Consider the following 27,458-nt stretch of genomic DNA (forward strand, 5'->3'; position numbering starts at 1 on the left):
TCCTACACACACATACACACACACGCAGACTCTCACTGGGGTACGGGGTCCTACACATGCCTACCCTTGCTTGGGTATGGCTCCCACATGCACGCTGAACCTCGCTGGGGGGCAGAACTCCTATGGGCACTTAAAGTGGGAATGGATGAGATGCATCCAAAGATTTTGACGTGAGTGGGGTAGAAATTGTGGGGGTATTTGCCATAATCTCAGACTTTGCTGGACTCAGGAGAGTTGCCAGAAGACTGGACAATTGCAAACATGAAAGCCTTTTCAGAAAGGCTGAAAGGATAATCACAGCAGTTATAGACAAGTTAATTTAACTTTAATGGTGGGGAAACTTCTAGAAACTATTATTTGGGATGGAATTAGTGATCATGTGGGAAAAGAATGGATTGATAGGAAGGGTCAGCGTGGATTTCTAAAGGGAAAATCGTGTTTGACTAACTTGCGGGAGTCTTTTGAAGAGACAACAGGCTTGTTGAGGGTTGATATGTTTTGTGTGAATTTTCAGAAGGCATTTGCCACAAGAGCCACACTATAGACCTGCGAGCAAAGTTATGGGTCATGGAATAAAATGGACAGTAGCAAAGTCGATACAAAATCAGCTGAGTGATAGGAATTAGAGAATGGTGTACAATGGATATTTTTCAGGCTGGAGGAAGGTTTGTAGTGGAGTTTCCCATGGGTCGCCACTGGGGCTCTTGCTTTTCCTGTTATAGATTAATGATTTGGATCTGGTGTGCAGGGGACAATGTGCCTTTGCAAACTTTGACCAAACTTGGAAGAATTGTTTTGAGTGTGGAACTCCAAAAGGGCATTGACAAGTTGGTGGAGTGGGCAAACCGGTGGCAGATGAAGTTCAATCCAGAGATGTATGAGGTGAAGCACTTTGGCCAGAAGAATATTGGAACATAAGATAGGGGTACAATTTTGAAGAGGGTACAGGAGCAGAGGGACCTCTGTGTCCGTGTTGTGTATTTAACTGAAGGTTGACTGTACAAGAGAGCAGTAAATAAAACATAACGTATTTGGCTTTATTAAGAGGGGCATGCAGTACAAAAACAGGGAGATGATGTTGAAATTGTACAAGACTTTCCTCTGGAGAATGAGTATTGTGTACTGTTGTTAGCGCTACATTGCAGAAAGATGTCAATGTGTTGGAGTGTGTGAAGAAGCAGTTTACAAGACCGGTTCCAGGAATGAGAAACTTCAATTGTGAGGATAGATTGGAGTTGGGACTGTTATTGAGACAAGATCTGATTGAACTTTTCAAAATCGAGTGGGCTGGACAGGGTAGATAGGGAGAAGCTATTTCCACGTGCAAAAGGAACAAGGATGAGAGGGCATTGATTAAAAGTGATGTGCAAATGAAGTAAGGGTAATGTGAGGAAGAAATGTTTTCACACAGTGAGTAGTTAGGGTCCAGAATGCACCATCTGGGAAGGAGGTGGAGACAGGTTCCATTGAGGCATTCATGAGGAGCATTAGATGATTGTTTGGTATGCAGAGATATGGGGAAAAGCTTTACACTAGGTAAGAGAAATGGTGCAGGAATAATGGGCGAATGGCCTCTTTCTGTGTCATAACAATTCTGTGATTTTAGAGTCAGAGTTGTACAGCACAGAAACAGAACTTTTAGTCCGACTTGTCTATACTGACCTATACCCATTTGCCAGCATTTGGCCCATATCCCTCCAAACCCTTCTTATTCATATACCCATCCAAATGCTTTTTAAATGAATTATACCAGCCCTCACCACTTCCCCTGGCAGCTCGTCCCATACTCTCAACCTCCCTCTGTCTGAAAATGTTGCCCCTTAGCTCACTTTTAAATCTTTCCCCTCTCACCTTAAACCTGTGCCCGCTAGTTTTGGACTCCCCTACCTTGGGGAAAAGACCTTGGCTATTCACTCTATCCATGCCCTTCATGATTTTATAAACCTCTATAATGTCACCCCTCAGCCTCCAACGCTGCAAGGAAAAAAAGCCCCAATCTATTCAGTCTCTCCCTACAGCTCAAACTCTCCAACCCTGGCAACATTGTTCCTATAGGAGGGAGACCAGAATTCAATGCAGTATTTTAGAAAGGTTTTTGACAATGTTCCTCATGGTAGATTCATCCAGAAGATTAAGATGCATGGGATCCATGGTGACTTGCCCATAGAAGACAGAGGGTATTGGTGGAAGGGAGTTTTTCAGGCTGGAGGTCCATGATTAGTGGCGTTCTTCAGGGATCTGTACTGGGACCTCTGCTGTTTGTTGTATATATAAATGACTTGGATGGAAATGTAGATGAGTGGGTTAGTAAGTCTGCAGACAAACCACAGATCGGTGGAGTTGTGGATAGTGTAGAAGGTTGTCAAAGGATCAGTTGCAGATATGGGCAGAGAAATGGTAGATGGAGTTTAATCAGGGTAAGTGTGAAGTGTGCACTTTGGGAGATAAAATGTTAAGGAAAAGTATGCAGTTAATGGCAGGACTTTGAACAGCATTGATGTACAAAAGGATCTTGGAGTTCAAGTCCATAGTTCCCTGAAAGTAGCCACAGAAGTAGATAGAGTGGTAAAGAAGGCATATGGCATGTTTGCCTTTATTGCTCAGGAAATTGTAGTCCAAAAGTCAGGATGTCATGTTGCAGCTTTATAAGACTTTGGTAGGCCACACTTAAAAGTATTGCATTCAGTTCTGGTCACCACATTATAGGAAAAATGTGGAGGTTTTGGACAGGGTGCAGAAGTAGTTTACCAAGATGCTGCCTGGATTAGAGCATATGAGCTATAAGGAGAAACTCAAAGAACTTGGATTGTTTTCTCTTGAGTGCGACAGGCTGAGGGGAGACTTGATGGAAGTCTGTAAAATTATGAGATGCATAAATAGGATTGATGGTCAGAATCTATTTCCCAGAGTTGAAATGTCTAATACGAGGAGGCATGCATTTAAGATAGAGGGGGAAAGTTCAAAAGAGATGTGAGGGGCAAGATTTTTTTAAACAGAGTGGTATGAGTCTGGAACGCACTGCCAGGGGTGGTGGCAAAGGGTATTTAAGGGACTTTGGAATATGCAAGGAATGGAGGAGTATGGACCAATGGCAGGCAGAAGAGATTAGTTTATTTTTGGTGTGATGTTCGGTATGACGTCGTAGGTCGAAGGGCCTGTTCCTGTGCTGTACAGTTCTATGTAGTATTCTAAAAGTGGCCTAACCAATGTTCTGTACAGCTGCAACATGACATCCCAACTACTATATTCAATGCACTAACCGACGAAGGCAGTTTGCCAAATGCTGCTTTCGGCCTGTCTACCTGTGACTCCACTTACAAGGAACTATGCACCTGCAACTCTAGGTCTGTTTGGCAACACTCCCCAGGCCCTACCATTAAGTGCATAAGTCCTGCCCTGATTTGCCTTAACAAAATGAAGCACCTCACATTTATCCAAATTAAACTCCATCTGCCACTTCTCGGCCCATTTTGCTCATCTGATCAAGGTCCCGTTGTACTCTGAGATAACCTTCTTCACTGTTCACTACACTGCCAATTTTGGTGTCATCTGCAAACTTACTAACCTATATTGACATCCAAATAATTTATATAAAAACAGGATCTGAAGGGACATCTCATGATAGAGTAGAAACTTGGCTTCAGGCCTGAGAACTGGCTTCTGGGGCCTGCAATTGGGACTGGGACCAATCTCATTGTATTCTTTGAAGTAACAAAGAGTATAGACACAGGGAATGTAGTAAAAATAATGTATTTGGATTCTTAAGGCCAGCAACAGATACCACATATTTGGCTGAGGACTGAGTTAGGAATTTGTAGAGATAAGAGAGACAGCAGAATATCATGTGCTAAACTGCTAACAGAGTGAGGTTAAAAGTAGTTACTCAGATCAGGCAAATGGTGGCAAGTGTCCCACAGGTTTGGATGCAGGAACCACATGTTGAATTACAGAAATTGTTTGAAATTGTGAATTTGAAGCAGTTTCAAAATCTGCTGATAACGCTAAACTGGGGGAGTAGTTAATACAGATGTTGGTTTGTGTTATTTTTTTTCAAGAACAGCTCCTGTGATCCCAATTAGTCGTTAGCCTGAGGAATTTGCTACAACAGCAAATACTTGAGGCTAAAATTGTATGTTTTCAAGAAGAGTTGGATATAGCACTTAGGGCTAATGGGGATCAAAGGGTTATGGGTGAAAACAGCAGCAGGCTATTGAGTTGAATGATCAGTCATGGTCATAATGAATGGCAGAGCAGATTCGAAGGGCTGAATGGTCTATTCCTGCTCCTATTTTCTATGTTACTTAAGTAATCTGGCTGACCTGTTGCTGGTGTTGAACTATATATAGTCTGACACATATATGAAGGGAGGTGATTTTGCCATTTAGAAATTCAAACTTCACTGGGACCAGGAAGGAATCTGTTGATTCCTATCTCAATCACCATAGCAGAATGGACTTGGAGGACAGCTAGTTAGCGTTTCTACCTAGGTCCAAGACCTATGCGATTTATGTTGACATGGAGGTGAGTATTGAGAGAGGGTCCATGGGATGCAATTTGCAGGATCGGGTTACAGACTTTTCAACTCTAAGACAAATCAGTCTGCCAGGACGTTTGTGTGTGTGAGAGAGAGAGAGGTGGCGGGGGGGGGAGTGGAAACAAACAGCTAGAGGCAGCCAGTTTCTACAGCACATTGCACAGGAACGTGGGTGGGAGCTCAAACCCCGGTTTGAAAAGACCAGTTCCTAAGGATTTGGTACAGGACTAGAAGGTTTGTCCAACTCTAACTGGAGGCAGAATATGCAGGAAAATCATGTGGTTTAGACAGAATTGAATATTCCCTTTAAATAATAATTAGTCAATGTCAGCTTTTATTAGTTACAGGTTGGGGCATGAGTATGGAAGGGGTTACAGAGAGAGAATGGAATGGGTGGTGGGGACAAAACATGAGAATTGGGTAGGTCAGGGAGGGAGGGGAATACAAGGGACATTGGACACAGTGAGAGAAGGTGAGGAAGGAATGAAACTAGAGGGGGAGGTGAATATCATGGAAGGGGTTTGGAAGGAAAAGGAGGGAGGGTACACAGAATGAGAGAAAGGAAGGGCTACCCAGACAGAAGCTGGAATTGGATTGTCCAGATGAGGTTAAGGTAACTGTTGGTTTAATGGAATTTGCTTGAAGCTCTGCCACTGTTTAATTTTTGCCAACAGTCCAAACAGAAGCTTAGCAAGAGAGGAACCACCACACTGGAAGTAGCTGCAGGAGTTGGCAGGCTGTAAGTACAGATATTTACATTTTACAGCATAGAATGCCATTCAGCCCAATACATGTCTGTGCACACTGTTTCAAAGATTTGTTCATTTAGTCCTGCTCCCCTGTAGCCTTTCACATTATTACAATCAATCAGTCAATAAGAAACAGTAAAGGCTCCCAATGATAAATAAATGTGGCCTTGAGATTCCTTAGGATCTTCATGGGGGTTTTCAGGGTAATACTAGGAACAGCTCTCCTTTAGGTGTAGCTCCAATCCGGGAGCGGGCACATAAACCTTGATTTCCTGTATTATCCAGCGCCTCACTAGACTTCATGGGGCAGAGAGAGGGTGTGAGTGATGAGCCTGGGAATGCCACAAGTTGGAACTGGAGTTTTCCCAGTGGCCACTGATGGAAGATGTTAGAGAACTGGTTCCCTTGCCATGTAATGAAGTGGTCTTCCATTGACCCTTACAGACTTTTAACCCAGGCTTACACGACATTGGAGAATGGTCAAGGTCCGCTCTGGTGGGCAGCTGTAGATTAGAGTCAGTGCCCAGCGACCCTAGAAGCATGGATGTTTGGCGTGGATGGGCAGAGGAGCAGGTGAATGCTCACCAACCCCTACAGCACCTTTTATATCCTCCATGCCACCTTCAGAGCCATTCTCACTGTCAACTATCAACCAAATAGTTGGCCCAGGCTTGCTACCAAGTGGAAAGACAATGAAGAAACTGAAGCCAGAGACTCACATGTACGCCAGTAGGTTCTCGGGGCTCTAGCTCTGCCATTCCGAGTGTTTTGAGTGGGTACAAACTGGCACATGTTCAGTATTAATTGTAATATCGATTAGTCTGGAAATCTCTCCTGCCCAGGATAATGCTCAGTGTGTTGTGATTTTCAGGCTGCACCTTCCGTCCCCTCATTCCATGGAGAGAAGATTGCCTTGCAGTGCCCCTGTCGTTGTGGCCATCATTCTGTCACTGGTACTTGTGCTGATGGCTGCTGTCCTTCTCATTTTTCCCATTGTGATCCAGGAGTGTAACTGGCACCGGAGAAATACCTTTCTACCGTTTCATTTCACACTGTCCTACCTTAACGGCCCACCACCGACGTAACCACTGCAGAACCTGGGAGCTCCTGCTGCTTCTTACCCAGAGCCTAATGGTGGCATTGACTGAAGAACTCACTCTTAATGTGAACGTTGTGACTGAGCTGACCAACTATCCAGCTGCTAGATTCCCAACACGACCCAACCTTTTGAATGACTGTCTAGCACAGAGACAGAATGGAAACAGCTTGCAACTGAATGGATTGGGGGCCAAGATATAGGGATCGAGACTGGCAAGGTGGGAATGTGGAATGTTATGTTTTGTTCCTTGCATCGTAGAGATTGGCTGAACTGCTAGCCGTTTCCACCATTTCATAGCTTGTTCCTGTATTTGTATCTATTTTCTCTCTCCTTCTGTGCATCAATGCAAAAGTGGCACCTGTGGAGTGACAATTTCCTCTTTAAAACCCCTCACCCCGTCCCGTCCCTCCAGAACAACACAGACATGCCCAGAGAGTGACAAACCTCATGACCCAGTGAACAGCCCGAGAGTGACTCCCTCCACAGTAACAAGTCCCAAATGTTGTTCAGAGTGATGCCCATCCATCAATGATGTGAATCCATCTTTATGGAATAACACCCAACTGAAGGGGTCCATGGTGTCTTGACTGAAGACCTCTTTGTCTTTTTTTTTTTACAGAGGTGGTGCTCTCCATTCTCCATCAGCTGGTCCATGGGGTCTATTTAATATTCTTGCCCCGTGTTACTGTTGGGGAAGTGATCCTTGAAGGGGTGAGGAGGCTGCTGCTAATCAAAGCTCAATGTCTCCCATTCAAACTGAAGGGAGCTCATCAGCTAGGCAGAATGGAGGAGAGGGAGAGGTGAACTTGAAAAACTGTACAACTTACAGATGGGGCAAGGAAATGAAGTGACAGGAAGGTTGATTGTATAACGATAAGGATAAGTTAATAAAAGATTTGTGCGTGGGTGTGATACAATGTGCAGCCTACTTTAATCAGAATGTTTAAAGGCTTGAAGACTGCAAGGGAGATGTTGATCCACTTCCCATGGTCTGTAGGCCAATGTGGAAATTAGGGTGGGGCAGATACAGGCGATTTCGCCCATCAAGTTTGTACCAACCCTCTAAAGAGCTCAACCGCTATTTGAAATGGCTTAGCTAGCAAGTTCAAAGGCAACTGGGGATGAGCAACAAATGCTGACCTCACCAGTGATCTCCACATCCCGTGAAAAAATAAAAATTATTCCATGGTGTAAAACATTCCATATGCACCTTTTATCACCTATCCCACTCACCGAAGGGAGCATCTGCATCTTTGTTTCAGCTGTGGATGGCTAAGCCAGCATTTGTTACCCATCCCTAAATGTCCTGCAACTGGGTGGTTTGCAAGGCCATTCAGAGAGCAGTAAAAAAAAGTTAACCACGTTGCTGTGGGCCTGGATTCACATGTAGGCCAGATCAGAGAAGGATGGCAAATTTTCTCCCCTAAAAAGACATTAGTGAACTTGATGTAACTTTACAGCAATCGACATTGGTTACATGGTCACCACTGGCTCGCCTTTCAACCCAGACTTTCACCATCTACCATGAACATTAGCCTGAAGTTCTGGACTCCTAGTCCAGTGACGTTACCTCTTAATCTCCCCTTGTGTGGAAGATGCACTCCAGGGAGAATTGATCTTTCAGAACAGGGTGGGTAAATCCTGAAAACGGAAAGTGGCAGTGATTTCCTCAACAGGATGCTTTTTATTATAATGACACAGAGCAGAGATGCACAAGTCAGACCTGGATCTGAGAACAGCCCTTGGAAAATATTCGGGCACGTGCAGATGTGTCAGATGTTCGGGCTCCAAACATGTAGAGAGACACACACACATGTGCATGCAGCCGCCCACCCTGTGGACAGATCTCAACTCTGACTAGCAAACCGTTCACTTTACACCCTTTTGAACAATGAGGGTGTATCTGATCATGGACCCATTCTTTTGGTAAACAGGTGAAACAGTATTGAAAGTGTGCTTGTGGACAAGTACACCGAGTGTGACTTGTTCACAAACACACTTGGTTATTTCCCACACCCTTTTGCAACAGCAACAAGTCAAGTAGCATAAAAACAGCGTAACATGCAGGAGCTTTCTCTGGTTGGGTTGGTTTCATGTTTCATAAATGGAAAGAAGTTATTATAAATACTAAATCATCCCACCCCAGGCAGAGCCACTGTTGGTGAGGATCAAATACTTGTTGGTGGATGTGCGTGCACTGGGAGTGAGGACACCACAGTGTAGCAGTAACACTTTAACCAGACTGCGCTGTGCTAGAGTCAGAACGCATTGGAAATGGGCTTCTCCGTTCCCGAAAAGGGAGTAGCACAGAAATAAACCGTTTTGTGAACTGGCTTGAGGTCCCGTTGTTGTTTGTTCCCAAGTCTGGAAATGTAAACAAGATGATTCCTGAACTCCAGCTGCCATTGAATGGAGAAATGAAACAGAGTGATTTATTCAACCTTCCTCAGCTTCAAGTGGCCCCACAGTGTTGGAGGAGTGATGGTTGGAGTGCAAGGCTCCCCATTCTCATCAAAACGCAAACGCAGGGTGTTCCTGATCACCAGCTTTTCCACAATGAAAGAAGCACAGAACCAGGGCACTGCATACTCCAATGTCACCAACCCCATGAAGTCATAATCAAACTGTGAGTAGTCCCAGGGGCAGGCATTGAACTGACGCAGAATAAGTCCAGTCGAGAACTCCCAGACGTAGGTCCAGAGGGTGTAGATGATGCACCTCACCACACTTGGACATCGGTCCTTGAGGTACAGGTACATCCGCTCCACCACCATGATCGAGGTGCCGTAGATGAAAAGGGCCCAAACACTGGTGACCCCTGGGAATTTCCAGTTGAAATTGACCACAAACTCCCAGGCAGCTGTGAACATCACCTCACAGAAATAGCCATGGATGGCATAAAGGTACCAGCGAGAGAGGGCACTGAGGGGCTCGACAGCCCCCATCATCCTCCTGCCATCCTGAAACGGCACACAGACCTGAAGCAAAACAAATCAAGGTTATTCCCAGCTGTGTTGGAAGGTCAGCCACTCCCCCAGCCCAAAACCAAACAATTGAGGATGCCCTTCTTCGAAAGCCAAATTCTACATCAAAAAAGAGGGCCTGGCACCCTGAACCGCAGAAGTAAATCCCCTGTTCCAAAAGCAAAGGAGTCTTTACCCCAAAATGCCACACCTAAAACCAGAGGGGCCCATACGTTAAATCCTAAACATCCAAACTCCGAAACCTGAGGAACCCTCCCCCTTCTAAAACCCAGAGGAGCCTGTGCTCCCAAACCTAAAGAAGATCACACCCATAAATCAAAGAAACTGATACCATGTACCCCAAAACTAGAAGGGCCCACACCCCGCCAGCATCCTGCATCCCAAAAGCTGAGGTTTCCACACACCAAAACCAGAAGGGCCGGCTCCCCTGAATCACATACACCTGTAACTGGGATGTCTCAGAATTCAAATTTAGTTAATAAATTAGATATTCACAAAGCCACAACCATTTAGCTGCAGAGTCTGTATAGCACGTGCAGATCCAGGTGTACAGGTGATCACTTTCCCTGTGAACTGGTGGATGTTCTCAATTGTTTCAATTCCCCGAGTTGTCTCTCTAACACTTTCCTCTGTTGTCAGGTGCTCATGGCCTCTGTGTATTTACTGCACTTCAGTGAGATTGCCTTAAGCAGTAGGCATAGCTATTTGTCATGACTGCCCCGTCCCTGGCTGAAGGACAATATGTGAACCAGTCTGCAGCAATAGGTCACTCGCTTTCTGGGCAGCCTGTGGTTCTTGCACCTCACATCACCTGACAGGAACCTGCTGCGAAAAGAATTCAATATCCTAACTCAAAACAATAAGAAACAAGGGCAAAATGGAAGGCAAATTTAAGGCAGTGAGCATTTGCCAGTATGAACCTTATTGACATTATACTTCCAGTTTACGCAGTCTGCTGAAATCACCATCTGCACAAGGCTTAGAGAGGTCAGTGAGTCCCATTCAGAACACTTTCAGAGTCCCGAGACCTTCCCCATTGGCTCAATTTCTTTTCTTAACTCCACTCATTCCCTCTATAAGCTCCGTCAGGCCCAACGTGTGCCTCCTTGGCCCTGTTCCCATTAAACTGCTTAGCTCCCAGCCACCCTTCTTGCCTCCTGAGATAGCTTGCATTGTTAACAGCTCCAGTTCAATTTCAATTCTGTTGTCATCGTCACTTGCCTCAAACAAATCCACCCTTGCAACTACTGCCCCCACTCCAACCTTCCTCTCATCTCTAAAATCCATCCCAACTTTCCCAGCATTTCATGTGTGAACCGCTCTGCCCCAAGTACAGCACTGCACAAACCAAAGTCAGAAATGGCTACATACATACCTGCTATTCAGCCATAGCTTGAGAATTATAAGCAATGGCCTAACTTTGTGAGCCCATAAAGATCTATCTCTCATTCCCCCCACCTATTTCTCATTTATATGCTGCCCCTCAGCAACATCATTTCCAAAAACATATCTTACCACATGGGTGTAAATGACAGTTCCACCTCACTATTATCTCAACACTCCAGTCTCTCCAGGCAGTCTGTGTGCTCGTCCAGCATCCAGTACTAGATGAGCAGAAATTACAAACTAAATACTGTGAGAATGGAAAGCACTGCCTTTGGTCACTGCCACTGTCCAAAGCTGAACCAGACTGTTTGCAAGACTGGCATCCTATTTGATTCTGAGACAAGCTTCCACTCACACTTTTGCTCTCTCGCAGAACTTCTATACCCATCTCCACTTCTGTCTTAGTTCCACTGCTGCTGAAACGCTCAGCCGTACGTTTGTGATCTTCAAACTCAACCTTTCTGAAGTATTATGGGTTACTCTGCAAGCTGAACATCTCCAAATCCATTCTGCCATCACCGCCTTGTGCTTGTTGACCTGCACTGGCATCTGATCCAGCAACAACACTGTTCAAATTTTCATTATTGTTCCAGTCACCCTCTACCCTCCCAATCTCTGTAATCTCCTCTGGTTTGACCACATTCCTGGGGCCCTGTGCCCACACAGCCCAGGCCTCTTCCAAGTTATCACATACTTTAGTTCTGTCTTCGCAAAAGGAAGACACAAATAATATCCCAAAAAAAAAAGGGGGAACTCAGGATCTAAAGGGAAGGATGAATGGAAAGAAATCAGTACTAATAGGGAAATGGTATTGGGGAAATTAACGGGATTAAAGGCAGATAAATCCCCCAAGACCTGATAACCTTCATCCCAGAATACTCAAGGAAGTGTCCCTAGAAATAACAGATGCACTAATGGTCATTTTCCAAAATTCTTTAGATTCTGGAACAGTTCCTATGGATTGGAGAGTAGCTAATGAAATCCCACTATCTAAGAAGGGAGGCAGAGAGAAAATAACAAATTAAAGACCGGTTAGATTGACTTTGGTAGTGGGGAAAATATTAGCGTTCATTATAAAAGATGTAATACAGAGCATTTGGAAGATAGTGACAGGATCAGAAGAGCCAGCATAGTTTGCCAAAGGGGACATTATCCTAGACAAATCTGGAATTTTTTGAGGATGTAACTAATACAGTAGATAAGGGAAGCCAGTAGGTGTGGTTTACTTGGACTTTCAGAAGACTTTTGATAAGGTCCCACATAAAGAATAGCATGTAAAATTAAAATGCAGGGGATTCAAAGATGTGTACCAGTTGGCAGACAGGAAGCAAAAGGTAAGAATAAATGGGTATTTTTCCGAGTGGCTGGGAGTGACCAGTGAGGTGCCGCAGGCATCAGTGCTTGGACCCCAGCTTTTCACAATATATACTAATGATTTAGATGAGGAAACTATATGTCATATTTTCAAGTCTGCAAATGACACAAAGGTTGATGGGAGGGTATGTTATGAGGAGAATGCAGAGACAAGGAAGTGGGCAAATGCATGGTAGATGAAGTATAATGTGGATAAATATGAAGTTATACACTTTGGTAGCAAAAACAGGCAGGCAGATTGTGAAAGGAAGAGACACAGCAAGATCCCAGTGTCCTTATATACCTGCCCCTGAAAGTAAGAATGCAGACGCGGCAGATGGTGAAGAAGGCAAATGATATGTTCGCCTTCATAGCGAGAGGATTTGAAGACAGGAGCTGGGATGTTTTTCTGCAACCATATGGAACATTTGTAAGAGTGCACCTGGAGTACTGTGTGCAGTTTTAGTCTCTATCTGAGGAAGGATGTTTTGGCTATTGAGGGAGTGCAAAGAAGGTTTACCAGACTGATTCTGGGATGTCTACAGGGGAGACTCGATCAATTAGCAATATGTTCACTGGAATTTAGAAGAATGAGGGGGCATCACACAAAAACCTATAAAATTTAGACAGGGTAGATTCAGAAAAGATGTTCCTGATGACACCATGAAGTCAAGATCAGGGGCCACAATTTCAGGATAAGGGTTGGCCTTTTAGGACAGAGATGAGGAGAAATTTCTTTATCCAGAGAATGGTGAGTCAGTGGAATGCTCTGCCACAGGAAACTGCTGTGGCCAAATCATTGAAGACTTTCAAGAATGATGTAGATGTAGATGTAGGGCTAAAGGAATCAAAGGATATGAGGAGAAAACAGGAGAGGGGACTGAGTTGAATGATCAGCCATGATTAAACTGAATAGTGAGGCAGGCTGGAGGGGCCAAATGGCCGATTCCTGCTCCTGTTTCTGTGTACCCTCCAGAATGCTCCCTCATTATCAGCAATGCTTTCAGCGGCCTGTACCTTCTCTAGATATCTCCATTTCCCTCTCTTTCCATTCTATTGCTTTGATCAGCCTTTGACCACCAGTCCTAATATTTCTCTGTAGCTTGATAGGACCTGTTTGTGACAGCTTCTGGAAGGTGTTTCATTAGATCGAAAGTGTTTTTTTAAAATACAAGTTCTTGCTGTGTTGCTGTCAGTACCTGTGCTCTATTGAGGATGTTGTGTTATCTCATGCTATGAGTGGGACAAAGGGGTCGTGTGGATAAACTGGGTCATACCATTGCCTCTCGGGGTTCAAGTCCCATTCCAGCACTGGATGGCCAAGGAATGTGTATTCATATTAGATGACTATTTAAATAGGAATAATATGCATAGTTATAGGGGAAAAGGAGGTTGGGAGCAGGCAATGGTGCTCAATTGATGAGGTGGTGCTCTTCAATGGGCTGAATGGCTTCTTCTGTGTTGTAACATTTCCGTGATAATGCTGGAAAACAGTTTGAGTATCAATCTCTAAGTCCTTCCGCTGGTCAGACAGTGATGAAAGGAACATCTTGAACGCCCTTCATGTGGGGATCGGTGTAGATGAGTTTGGTGCCAACAGTACAGGGTTCCATTCCCGTTGAGGTCTGGGGATTCCAGACCTGCCTTCTTGCCCCACCATGATGGAGGTCATGGGCACCATGGTTCAGACCAGCCTTTGGGCAAGGAACTCAAGAGGGGCAAGCTTGCAGATTGTCAGGTGTTTGTCAACTGAAAGCCCAAGGTCTAGGGTAACTGTGTACAACTTCTGTGTACAGTTTTGGTCTCATTACTTTGAAAAGGATGTACTGGCACTGGTGCAGGTGCAGTGGAGATTCACTAGGTTGATTGTGGAGAGATTGAGTATACTGGGAATATACTCATTGGAATTTAGAAGAATGGGGAGGGATCTCATAGAAACATATATAATTATGAAGGGAATGGAGAAGAACGAAGCAGGGAGGTTGTTTCTACTGGCGGGTGAAACTAGAACTAGGGGGCATAGCCTCAAAATAAGAGTTAAGACTGAGTTTTGGAGAACCCCAAAGAGTTGTGAATCTATGGAATTCTATGCCCAGTGAAGCAGTTGAGGCTACCTTGCTGAATGCTTTTAAGGCAAAGATAGATAGATTTTTGAACAGTAAAGGAATTAAGATTTATAGTGAGCGAGCAGGTAAGTGGAGCCAAGTCCACGAAGAGATCAGCCATGATCTTGTTGAATGGCGGAGCAGGCTCAAGGGACCAGATGGTCTACTCCTGCTCCTTTTTTTCATGTTCTTATGTAACATAATAGTTAAATAATAGTTATTTACCTCCTTTTTAATACTCTGAAATGTGACAATCATGACAAGTTGACATATTTCCCACTCTCCTGAAGCACAGCACATGGAAGTCAAGGGTGAAGGTAACCTTCAGCTGATATACATTTACAGGTCAAGATGGAAACTACATCAGGTACCCAAGGAGGATTTAATCCTCACTTTAAAATCAGTCTTATTTTTCCTTTATTCTTCTAAACTAAATTATTAATAGCTGAAAAGCAAACTTATGACAGTTTAGGAAGCAGAGAAGTGGAGTGGGAGTTTCTGTGCTGAACAGGCACAAACCTAGGCAATTTGGCACCACCAGCAAGTAGGTAGGAGCTATACAATATGACATTTACTTGGCAACTCCATTATAAATGTGAGCAAAGGCAATGCATTAGAGTAAGATTTTTCAATAACATACATAGATAATAGATTTTTACAGGGTAATTTTAAAAATCAGATTTTTAAAAAATTACCTTTTTCCTTTTGCGATCAAGATTCAACTCCATTGTGGCCACTGACTGAGAATGTGTTCGTTAACTGGACAGGGATACAAGACATCGACAGGAATTGGGTCAAAACAAATATTGTAAAATAGATTTAAATTGTAGACAGCCTTTCGTAACTTTACAGTGTTTGCAAATAACTTTAAAGTAAAAAATTGACAGGAATTATCTCGCTGCTCACACTAAGGATGGAATTCCATGTCGGTGACTGGGGTTACACCTACCAACAATGTCGCCTATGTTCAGGAAGGCCCATCGAATAGGCAGCAGTGGTGTGCTTTTCACTAAATTAAAATAAAGAACTGTGGAGCCAGAAAGCAGAGTTCTTCTCAAGAAGGATCACTGGATCCAAAACCTCAACTCTGCTTTCTCTCCAAAGATGCTGCCAGACTGGCTGAGTTTCACCAGCAATTTCTGATTTGTTGTAGCAATGGATTTTTCCCAGGTCCAAGGATAACCACAGGCCTAAGTATTGCAGACTTAATCGCAGTAGAAGGAGAAAGGCAGTGGGGTGCTCATCTGCCACACTCCCACTCAATTAAAAGCTCTATCTTCCTCCAAACATACCAGTACAGAAGGCTCTCCCTAACTTTTCAGAGGTGAAGGGCAAACTATAAAACAGAATACTTTTGATAAAATATAGAAACAAGTGGAATAATGTTTTCCAATGCAGTATGTTTATTCCTTACTGAACTGATAAATTACACAACTATATTCCTCTGTTGCAGCATGAACATATTAAAGTTTAGCTGCCCCTGTAATCACATTTCCAAGAAGTGAAGAGGACATTCAGTAGAGCATAAACTTCCACGTCAACATGTTACCTTGACATTATAGTTGCGCAGCTCTTCTTTGTGTTCTTTTTCATGCTTCATTGAGGCTCTGTAACCACAAAGCTAAAAATATATACTGTTCTATGATGAGCTTCACACCAATCCACATTCAACAACCTACTCTGAAAACTCTGCTCAAAATTTAACAGCTATGACAATTTCCACCGTAAATTCCAACTACACCACATGGATTGCAGCAGCTCAAGAAGACTGGAAGGGCAACTTGAGATGAGAAACAGATGCTGGCCCCATCAGCAACGCTCACACCTCACGAGAGGTGTAAACCCTCAACCCTTTCTATGTCGTTGCACCAACTGATGCAACTCTCCTCCAGTGCTAAGGCTGTGAAAACTTCCACGGTTTCCCATAGATTCAAAACTGATGTACTATGCAAAGAATGTGAAGTAGTTTTGATGGTAGTTTCCTCAGGGATTCACCTAATGGACTTCAGCAAGAACCTGATGGCCTGTGATCTGCTGCAAGTTAACCCTCTGTAAAGTGATTCAGCAAAGGATACCTTAAAGAATAACGTGTAGCCATGGAACCCAGTTCACCTCCAGAAAACTGAAGGAACAATACAGACCATAAGACACAGGAGCAGAAATTAAGCCATTTAGCCCATCTGGTCCACTCCACTATTCCACCATGGCTGGTAAGTTTCTCAACCCCATCCTCCTGCTTTCTCCCCGTAACCCTTGATCCCCTTGACAATCAAGAACGTATCTATCTCTATCTTAAATACATTCAATGACCTAGCCTCCACAGCCTTCTGTGGCAGTGAATTCCATAGATTCACCACTCTCTGGCTGAAGAAGTTTCACCTTCTCTCCGTTCTAAAAGGTCTTCCCTTTATTCTAAGGCTGTGGTCTTGTGTCTTAGTCTCTTCTACCAATGGAAACGTCTTCCTAACATCCACTCTGTCCAGGCCATTCAGTACTCTGTGAATTTCAATTAGATGCCCCCTCATCCTTCTAAACTCCATCAAGTATAGACCCACAGTCCTCAAACATTCCTCATATGTTAAGCTTTTCATTCCTGGGTCCATTCTCATGAACCTCCTCTGAACCTGGTCCAGGGCCAGTACATCCTTCCTGAGATATGGGCACAATACTCCAAATGTGGCTTGACCAAAGCCTTATAGAGCCTCAGAAGTAGATCCCTGTTTTTATATTCAAGTCCTCTCAAAATAAATGCCAAAGTTGCATTTACCTGCCTAACTACCGCCTCAACTTGCAAGTTTACCTTGAGAGAATCCTGGACTAGAACTCCCAAGTCTCTTTGCATTTCAGACTTCTGAATTTCCTTCCCATTTAGAAAATAGTCCATGCTTCTATTCTTCTTACCAAAGTGTATCACCTCACACTTACCCAAATTGACCTCCATCTGCCACTTCTTTGCCCACTCTCCTAACCTGTCCAAATCCTTCTGCAGCCTCCCCACCTCCTCAATACTACCTGCCCCACTACCTATCTTTGTATCGTTTGCAAACTTAACAAGAATGCCCTCAGTTCCTTCTTCTAGATCATTAATGTACAAAGTGAAATGCTGTGATCCCAACACTGATTCTTGTGGAACACCACTTGTCACCGGCTACCATCCTGAGAAAGACTCTTTTAACCCCACTCTCTACTTCTGCCAAAGAGTCAATCTTCTATCCATGCTAGAACGTTGCCTCTAACACCATGGACCCTTATCTTACTCAGCAGCCTCCTGTGCGGCACCTTGTCAAAGGCCTTCTTGAAGTCCAGTTAGATAACATCTGTTGGCTCTCCATGATCCACCCTGCTCATGACTTCCTCAAAGAATTCTAGCAGATTTGTCAGGCATGACCTCCCCTTGATGAAGCCATACTCACCTTGCCTTATTTTACCAAAATCTTACCCACAACCAAGGTTAGGCTAATCAGCCTGTAATTTTCCATCTTTTGCCTTACTCCCTTTTTAAACAGGGGTGTCATGTTAACGATTTTCCAGTCCCTGGGACCCTCCCTGACTCTAGCGATTCCTGAAAGATCACCATTAACGCCTCCACTATCTCTTCAGCTATCTCCTTTAGAACTCTGGGGTGTAATCCATCTGGTCCTGATAATTTATCCACCTTCAGGCCATTCAGTTTTTCTAGCACCTTCTCCGTGGTGATGGCCACCATACTCAGCATTCAGTTCCTCAGCCATTTCCTTGTTCCCCACTACTGTTCTCCAGCATCATTTTCCAGTGGTCTAATGTCCACTTTTGCCTCTCTTTTGCCCTTTATATATCTAAAGAAACTCTTACAGTCCTCCTTTATATTACTGGCTAGCTTACCCTCATATTTAATCTTCTTATTTCTTTTTTATTTGGTTTCCTTTGTTGGTCTTTGTAAGCTTCCCAATCCTCTGGTTTCCCACTGCCCTTTGCTACATTATATGCTTTCTCTTTTGCTTTTATGCTATCTCCGCCTTCCCTCGTCAGCCACGGTTGCCTCATCGTCCCTGTGTCATGCTTCTTTTACTTAGGGATGAATTTTTCTATGTCTCCTGAATTACTCCTAGAAACTCCTGTCATTGCTGAATCAATGGCACTACTGTATTACTCAAGGGAATCTGGGTTTATAGAAAGAAATATTTAAGGAAAGGCAGCAGTAATGCCACTATACCAGCAGCATCATGTAGTGCCCCTTTAACAATGGGCACCAGCCAGATAGTCAACATCAACAGCATGTGGGGTTCAGAGGAAGTTCATGAGAATGGTCCCAGGAATCGAAAGCTTAACATATGAGGAACTTTTGAGGACTCTGGGACTATACTCATTGGAGTTTAGAAAGATGAAGGGGGATCTAATGGAAACTTTCAGAATACTGAATGGCCTGGACAAAGTGGATGTTGGGAAGATGCTTCCGTTGGTAGCGGAGTCTAAGACCCGAGGGCACAGCCTTAGAGTAAAGGGAATTTAGAATGGAGATAAGAAGAAACTTCTTCAGCCAGAGAGTGGTGAATTTATGGAATTCAATGTCACAGAACGCAGTGGAGGCCAGGTCATGGAGTACATTTAAGACTGAGATAGATAGGTTCCTAATTATCAAGAGGATCAAGGGCTCCAGGGAGAAAGCAGGAGAATGGGGTTGAGGAACTTATCAGCCATGATTGAATGGCAGAGCAGACTCGATGGGCTGAATGGTCTAATTTCTGCTCCTATGTTTTATGATCTTATGATCTTATGTGGTCTCCCATTAACAACGGACACCATCAAAAGAGATAACATCAACAGCATGTGGTCTCCCATTAACAACACCACCATCCACCAGCATCAGCAGCATGTGGTTCCACGGCTGTAACGTCACCAGCGAGTGACACAGCATTAACAACATTACACACAACTCTTACAAGATTAGGAGCAACCAAGTCACCTGGGCAGCATGCCAACTCACCACAGACAGCAATGACTGCCAAATCTACAACACAGAGGCACAAAATCCTACCACCTAAGCAATACCATGAATAATGTTTTGGAAAAATAAGTGGGAAAATGGTCTTCAATTTAATAGTAAAAGTTGATTGCTAACTCCTTTAGTTGGATCTAAAATAAAAGAAAGTTAATGGTTTGAACAGCTATATTGATAAAGTGACATTATATTCTCATAAAATAAGAGAAATATCATATATTAGATTATCTGTAAAGAGATAAGAACTAATGGCTCAGAGAATGGCCATCCTGGTTGCCACATTTTCTGTTGCACTGCAGTCAGCTGTTGAGCAATAAATGGACGGGTTCACCAGTCACATGGAGAATGCAGGGAATACACACAATGAAGGTCCAGCATTTGAAGTCTAAAACAGTGATTATTTAGAGCTGGGAATAGCTCCAGTGTCCTTCACCAAGTTAATCTATGCCACAATTATATAGTGCACAATGCAGCCATCCTCCCTGTGTCACCTCTTTGGTATCCAATTCATCCCACTCCCTGCCCTTTCCAATAGCCATGCAAAATGTTTTCTGTTTGAATTTTTATCCACTATTCTTTTGATCATTATACTGCCCTTTCAGTCAGTGCATTCCAGTTCACAATAATTGTCTTTGAAAAAATATTGTTTCTTCTGGTCATGCCTGGCTCCTTTGTCAACAACTTTAAATCATTGTCTTCTGGTTAGTGATCTATCTGCACTGGCAATAGTTCCTGGACAGTTACTTGAGCTTCCCTCATCTTTCAATGTAACTGAAGACTCACCCAGGAGACCTGAGCCAGTTCACCTCCTGTAACACCTTCAAATCACTTTAAAGTTTTAACAAAGATTTGTAGCTGGGTTGTGGGTGAGGTTGTTGACTTGCTCGCTGAGCTGGATTGATTTTGTTCAGACATTTTGTCACCATGCTAGGTAACCATCAGTGAGGCCTCCGATGAAGCTTCAATGGAGGCCTCACTGATGGTGTTACCTAGCATGGTGACAAAACGTCTGAACAAAAACAAGACAGCTCGGTGAGCAAGTCAACAGCCTCACCTTCAAATCACTCCAAACATTAGGTCACTGGAGTAAAGTGTACAATTCTGGTCACCATGTTTTAGGAAGGATGACAGTGCACTTGAGAAGGAGTATTTGAGATTTAACAAGTTACAAGAGCAGGTCAGAGACTAGGAAGCCTGCAGTGAGTAACACACCTCCTGTCTCCCCAAAGCATGTCCACCATATCCAACACCCAAGTCAGATAAGTGTGATGGAATACTTCCCCACTTGCCTGGATGAGTGCAACTTCAATAATACTCAAGAAGTTCAACACCATTCCGGAAAAAGCAACCCACCTGATTGGCACCATAATCCACAAGCTTTCACTCCCTCCAGTACTGATGTTCAGGAGCATCTGTGTGTACCATCTAGAAGATGCACTTTAGAAACTCACCACAACTCCTGAGGGAATACTTTCCAAACCCACAACTTCTATCATCTAGAAGGACAAGGGTAGCAGATACATGGGAACACCACCACTTGCAAGTTCCCCTCCAAGTCACTCACCACCCTGACTTGAAAATATATCACTGATTCTTCAGTGTCACTGGGCCAAAATCCTGGAACCCCCTCACTAACAGCACTGTGGATGTACCTAAGCCACACGGACTGCAGTGGTTCAAGAAGGCAGCTCATCACCACCTTGTCAAGGACAGCTAGGAATTGGCAACAAATGCTGGACCAGCCAGTGAAGCCCACATCCCATGAATGAATAAAAAAAACAAAGTCAAATATCCCATATTCTGTGTTATCGTCCTAAGAAGAACAAAGAACAAAGAAAATTACAGCACAGGAACAGGCCCTTCGGCCCTCCAAGCCTGCGCTGATCCAGATCCTCTATCTAAACATGTCGCCTATTTTCCAAGGATCTGTATCCCTCTGCTCCCTGCCCATTCATGTATCTGTCTAGATACATCTTAAATGACGCTACCGTGCCCGCCTCTACCACCTCCGCTGGCAACACGTTCCAGGCACCCACCACCGTCTGTGTAAAGAACTTTCCACGCATATCTCCCTTAAACTTTTCCCCTCTCACCTTGAAATCGTGACCCCTAGTAATTGAGTCCCCCACTCTGGGAAAAAGCTTCTTGCTATCCACCCTGTCTATACCTCTCATGATTTTGTAGATCTCAATCAGATCCCCCCTCAACCTCCGTCTTTCTAATGTAAATAATCCTAATCTACTCAACCTCTCTTCATAGCTAGCGCCTTCCATGCCAGGCAACATGCTGGTGAACCTCCTCTGCACCCTCTCCAAAGCATCCACATCCTTTTGGTAATCTGGCGATCAGAACTGTACGCAGTATTCCAAATGTGGTCGAACCAAAGTCCTATACAACTGTAACATGACCTGCCAACTCTTGTACTCAATACCCCGTCCGATGAATGAGAGCATGCCGTATGTCTTCTTGACCACTCTATCGACCTGCGTTGCTACCTTCAGGGTACAATGGACCTGAACACCCAGATCTCTCTGTGCATCAATTTTCCCCAGGGCTTTTCCATTTACCATATAGTTCGCTCTTGAATTGGATCTTCCAAAATGCATCACCTTGCATTTGCCTGGATTGAACTCCATCTGCCATTTCTCCACCCAACTCTCCAATCTATCTATATTCTGCTGCATTCTCCGACAGTCCCCTTCACTATCTGCTACTCTACCAATCTTAGTGTCATCTGCAAACTTGCTAATCAGACCATCTATACCTTCCTCCAAATCATTTATGTATATCACAAACAAATCAACTAGTCCTCATCAACTTGTCCCGCAAACTTCAATCATTGATGCAGGTACAACTTCAGGTCTTTATTTTCCTGTACCAGCTTTAAAATTGGTTTATAAAACTTTCCTTATTCTTTCTATCAAAATGTTTTGCTTCATTCTTGTCTACATTAGGTTTCATCAGCCATTTCCTCAACCTGACTATGTCCTATATCAATGGTGCTGAGGTGGAGATGGTCTAGAGCATCAAGTTCCCGGGAATGATGATCACCAACAATCTGTCCGGCACCACCCACGTTGACAAGAAGGCACAACAATGCCTCTTCTTCCTCAGGAGGCTAAGGAAATTCGGCATGTCCATAAAGACTCTTACCAACTTTTACAGATGCACCATAGAAAGCATCTTATCTGGATGCATCACAGCTTGGTACGGCAACTGCTCTGCCCTGAATTTTAAGAAGCTACAGAGAGTTGTGAACACAGCCCAGTCCATCATGCAAGCCAACTTTCCATCCATTGACTCCAACCACACTGCTTGGTGCCTCAAGAAGGCAACCAACATAATCAAAGATCCCTCCCATCCCAGTTATACTCTCTTCCAACCTCTTCCATCAGGCAGGAGATACAAAAGCTTAAACACACATACCAACAGATTCAAGAACGGCTTCTAACCCACTGTTATTACACATCTGAATGGACCTCTCAAATTTTAAATATAATGTTGATCTCGCTCTTTGTGCACCTTCTCTGCAGCCTGTAACATTGTACTCCTCGCTCTGTTCTCTTACCCTAATGCACTTTGTCTGGTATGATCTGCCTATACTGCACACAAAACAAAACTTTTCACTGTACATGTGACGATAATAAATCAAATCAGATCAAATCAAAAAATCCTCCAGTCATTATCCTCCTCACCATTTACTGCACGGGGGAGGTTGATTAATGGGGGTTACACAGATCTCAGCTGCCGATTGGAGAACCAGTGAGACCCCTACATTGCCTCTTTTGGATATGTCTTTATTCCATCTGTCAAATCACGAGCCATTTAGGAAATTAACAGGTCACTAGCACGTTTGGTATGGTATCAGGGCCCCAGACACTGGAGATCTCACTCATCAAGAGCTTTACCCAGTAGCTCCTGCTGTAAGATTTACAACCACCAGAGGCTCAAGATCATGCAACCACCCAGGCCAGAGGGAAGTGGTGGGGGCTGTTACAGGTTGGGGGACACAAAGGAGGATGTTGTTAAAGGTGGTCAGCAGCAAGGGCAAGGGGCTGTCTAGCGGGGCTCCTCCTGCCTGATGCCAGGTCCCTCAATCATATACTGAGTGTCCCCTTCCCTTGACACAGCAGACCCAAAGCAAGCTGGAAAGACTCGCTCATTGCGATCCCTGTGCAGTACAGGTCTGCCTGCTGTGCGCACAGATCTTAATTATTTGAAGGACTCAATCGGTGGCCAAGTTGGAAGGCTGCCCAGGCGCCTATCCACCACACACCTAATCAGAGTGGAGACAGGGAGGTGGAAAGCTCCCCAGTTTCCGAGATAATGTCCAGTTAAATGCCTCTTCAGTGCCAAACATGCCACAGTGGAAGAGAATTTTAAAAATTCCCTGCGTTTGTAAGTTTGGTCCTCTGTGAACTTTCACTCCTTTTTGCGATTCTTCAGCCTGTTCAGTCCCTCTACACACCAGCACTCACCAGGACACTCTCCATGCTCTCTCTTCCTCTGAACAGGAGCCCAACTGGGTTCCACCTAACTCCAACCTCCTCTGCTGGCTCAAATTTCACGTACTTTAAACAACTTCACTTTTGAACTCCATTCAGTTCCTCCAGGTCATTGGTGTTGCTATGGGAATGTGCATGTGTCTGAACTATGTCCCAGTTCCAAACCACTTCCTCAGCACTGTTGTTGCTGATTTTGAATCTCGCTGTCACTGGAACACCTACTTCATTAACAATGGCTACTGAATGGGCAGGAACTCTCCTGACACAAAGGTCCTTCCTTAAGGACTTCTCCTTCTCATGATCTTCTCAAAGACACGGCACTAACAGCCACTTTTTGCCATTTAGCCAGTGGGCCTGCACAGCGACATGGAAATCCAAAATGGAAATCTTTCTCTTATCACCCAGTCCTCATCTTCACCTGCTCATCTCTAACTGCTCCATCATGAACTCCTCTCTCGATCTCTGAATTATGTTTCTGCCACTACCTCTTGTATAGACCCTTCACCCTTAATTCCAACACATACACACAAACCTGTCACCATTACCCAAAGCTCATCTTTGTTTTAAAAAAAAAGAACTGCGGATGCTGGAAATCAGAAACCAAAACAGAAATTACTGGAAAAACTCAGCAAGTTTGCCTCTGTTTAATCCTTTCATGCCCATCCCTAATTGCCCTTGAAGTATGCAACATGCTCAGCCATTTCAGAGGGCAGTTTGGAGTCAACCACATTGCTGTGGGTCTGGAGTCACATGCAGACCAGACCCTGAAGAATGTGAATGAACCAGATGGGTTTTTACAACAATCAATGACGGTTTCATGGTCACTGTCACTAAAGCTTACTTTCAGTTCCAGATTTTGTTAATCGAATTTGAATTCCACCAGGTGCCACAGTGGGATTTGAACCCATGACCCCACAGCATTCATTAGCCTGTGGGCCTCTGAATCAGTGACATTATCACTACACCACCGCCTACTGATTGACCACAGGCAGGGAGCGACCTCCAGTGATGACCCCATGCTGAGGTGGGGTGGGGGGGTATGGTTAAATCACCCCCAACAGATTTCTTCCAGCTATGTTCATCAGTCCATTCATAGTCAGGTCTGAACTCAATTATTCCAATAGTTTGCCATCCTCCACAAACTCCCATTGGTCCGAACCACGGCAACCTGCACTGTATCCTGCATCAAGTTCCATTCACCCATCGTGGACCAACACTGGATGCTGCCCCATGCCATATTAAATTGTAATTATTTACTCTTAGCAAATCCTTTCCTGGCCTTGCTGCATTCCCACCTCTGCAATGTCCTCCAAATCTTATTTACAGCATCCTTTGGTCCTCAGACTCTGAATTTTCTTTCTACAAATCTCCCACTCTTTTTCTGATGGGGGTGGATCCTTTAGTGGCACTGATTCCACTCACCACCCAGCCTCCACTGCATGGCCCCAAAACCTGTCTTTTCATCAGGTTTTGGTCATTTCCTACTAGTCTCTCCCACCACTACATCTGCTCCTTCTCCAGAATCACATTTTCTTCAAATGGAGGTCATCTCTTCAGGAGGAGGCCATTTGGCCACTGTGTCTGTACCATCTCTCTGAATGAACAATTCACCCATTTCCACTTCCCCACTTTGTCCCAAAAACCTTGCACATTCCTTTTTGATCATTCCCTTTCAATTCAAGCCACATCCACCAGTCCCTCAGGCCGTACACTCCAGATCCTAACCACTTGCAGCATGAAAATGTTTCTCCTTATGTCCTCATTGCTTCTTTTGCCAATTACCTTCAACCTGTGTCCTCTTGTTCTCAATCCTTCCATCAACAGGAACAGTTTCACCTTCTCTATTCTGTCCAAGCCCTTCATGTGTTTGAATATCTCTATCAAATCTCTTCTCAACCTTTTTTGTAACCAATGAAAACAGTCCCAGCTTCTCTGATCTCAATTCATAGAATCCCTAAAGTGCAGAAACATGGCATTCAGCCCACTGAGTCTGCACTGATCCTCTGGAGAGCATCCCATCTCACACTCAGCTCCCCGTCCTATCCCTGTAATCCTGCATTTCCCATGGCCAATCCACCTAGCTCTGCACATGCCTAGACACTACGAACAATTTAGCACGGCTAATCCACCTGACTGTGCACATTTTTGGACTGTGGGCAGACACGGGGAGACATGCAAACTCCACACAGATAGTTACCCAGATCCAATTTCAAGACCTGGAATTAAATCCAGGTCTCTGGTGTTGTGAGGCAGCAGTGCTAACCACTGTAACACCGTGCCGCCCCTAATCTATCTACTTTCTTTCATCTATCTAGGTAATTGAAGTTCCACATCCCTGGAATCATTCTGTGAATCCTTTCTGCATCTTCTCCGATGCCTTCACATCCATATCCAGAACTAGGCACAATATTCCATTTGAGTGTTGAATTCAAATTTATCATTACCTCCTTATATCCTCACTAATATAGAATCAGTGGGGCACCTCTCAACTTAACCTGATGGGGGGGGGGGTGGGGGGGGCCACCTGTCAACCTAACCTGCTGACGGGGGTAAAAGGGCACCTCTCAACCTAACCTGATTGGGGGTGGGGGTGGGGTCGGGGGAGACACCTCTCAACCTAACCTGCTGATGGGGGCGGGGGAGCACCTCTCAACCTAATCTGATGGGACGGGGTCGGGGGCACCTCTCAATCTAACTTGCTGATTTGGGGGGGGGTGGGGGGGGCCGGCCGATGCCTTTTCCCCATTGGATTTCCTCCCTGTCAATCATTCCTACCTGGCCCACCTCCAGCGATGCTCCCAAACCAGGGGAGAGCGGCGGCGGGGGTGTGCGACACAGAGCGGGAGCGCACTCGCGTCAGGCTGATCGGGAGCGAGCGGCGCGGCCGGTGTCTGTGACGGCCTGTGTCCGCCAAGCGGCTCCCGGGCCCTCCGCCGCCGCCCGCTCCTCGCTCCTTCAGACCGGCGGAAAGGAGCGTAAACACAGCGTCAAAGCTCCACCCCCACCACGGGGCCGCGGACGCCCCGCGCAGGCGCACTAACACCCGGACGCGTGGGCGGGGCCACGTGACGGTGACTGACAGGTGGGTGGGGTAAGCGCTGCACGGGGAGGAGTCGGGTCAGGGCTGCACAGGGTGGGGCCAGAGCTGCAAGAGGAGGGGTCAGGGCTGCCCGGGGAAGGTTCTGGGCTGCACAGGGAAGGGTTAGACTGCATAGGGAGGGGTCAGAGCTGCATGAGGAGGGATCAGGGCTGCACAGGGAGGGATCAGGGCTGCATGGGGAGGAGTCAGGGCTGGACGGGGAGGGATCAGGGCTGCATGGGGAGGAGTCAGGGCTGCACAGGGAGGGATCAGGGCTGCACGGGGAGGGATTAGGGCTGCATAGGGAGGAGTCAGGGCTGCGCAGGGAGGGTTCAGGGCTGCGCAGGGAGGGTTCAGGGCTGCATGGGGAAGGGTCAGAGCAGCACAGGGAGGGATCAGGGCTGCACAGGGAGGAGTCAGGGCTGCAAGGGGAGGGGTCAGGGCTACACAGAGTGGGGCCAGTCCTGCACTGGGAGGGGTCAGGGATGCATGGAAAGGGGTCAGAATATCATGGGGAGGGGTCAGGTCTGCACAGGGAGGGGTCAGGTCTGCATGGGGAGGGGTCAGGGCTGCAAGAGGAGGGATCAGGGCTGCACAGGGAGGGTTCACGGCTGCATGGGGACGGGTCAGAGCAGCATGGGGAGAGTTCAGGGATGCATGGGGAGGGGGCGGAGCAGCACGGGGAG

The 27,458-nt window shown here is 45.2% G+C and overlaps 2 protein-coding genes across 4 annotated transcripts in view; one reads left to right on the plus strand and one right to left on the minus strand.

The window, feature by feature from the left end:
- Positions 1 to 7,294, plus strand: part of LOC109937649 (nesprin-2-like) — a 25,720-nt gene extending 18,426 nt beyond the window's left edge. For both annotated transcript variants that reach the window (XM_048618322.1, XM_048618323.1), the window contains 2 exons: positions 5,209 to 5,273; positions 6,155 to 7,294. In XM_048618322.1, the coding sequence (XP_048474279.1) occupies positions 5,209 to 5,273; positions 6,155 to 6,368 (279 nt within the window). In that variant the 3' untranslated portion in view covers positions 6,369 to 7,294. The remainder of the gene's footprint in view (positions 1 to 5,208; positions 5,274 to 6,154) is intronic.
- LOC109937646 (transmembrane protein 229B-like) lies at positions 5,138 to 26,721 on the minus strand. Of its 2 annotated transcripts, XM_048618324.1 has the most exons (4): positions 26,469 to 26,721; positions 15,760 to 15,817; positions 14,906 to 14,969; positions 5,138 to 9,360 (listed from the first exon to the last, which is right to left on the minus strand). In XM_048618324.1, the coding sequence occupies exons 3-4, from the start codon at positions 14,936 to 14,938 to the stop codon at positions 8,815 to 8,817; spliced, it is 579 nt and encodes a 192-aa protein (XP_048474281.1). In that variant the 5' UTR covers positions 14,939 to 14,969; positions 15,760 to 15,817; positions 26,469 to 26,721; the 3' UTR covers positions 5,138 to 8,814. The 2 variants fall into 2 exon arrangements, with proteins under 2 accessions (XP_048474281.1, XP_020391738.1); XM_020536149.2 differs by lacking the exon at positions 15,760 to 15,817.
- Positions 26,722 to 27,458: the final 737 nt, after the last annotated feature.

The sequence above is a fragment of the Rhincodon typus genome, chromosome 39 (genome assembly GCF_021869965.1).
Source record: "Rhincodon typus isolate 14 chromosome 39, sRhiTyp1.1, whole genome shotgun sequence".
Classification (NCBI taxonomy): Eukaryota; Metazoa; Chordata; class Chondrichthyes; order Orectolobiformes; family Rhincodontidae; genus Rhincodon; species Rhincodon typus.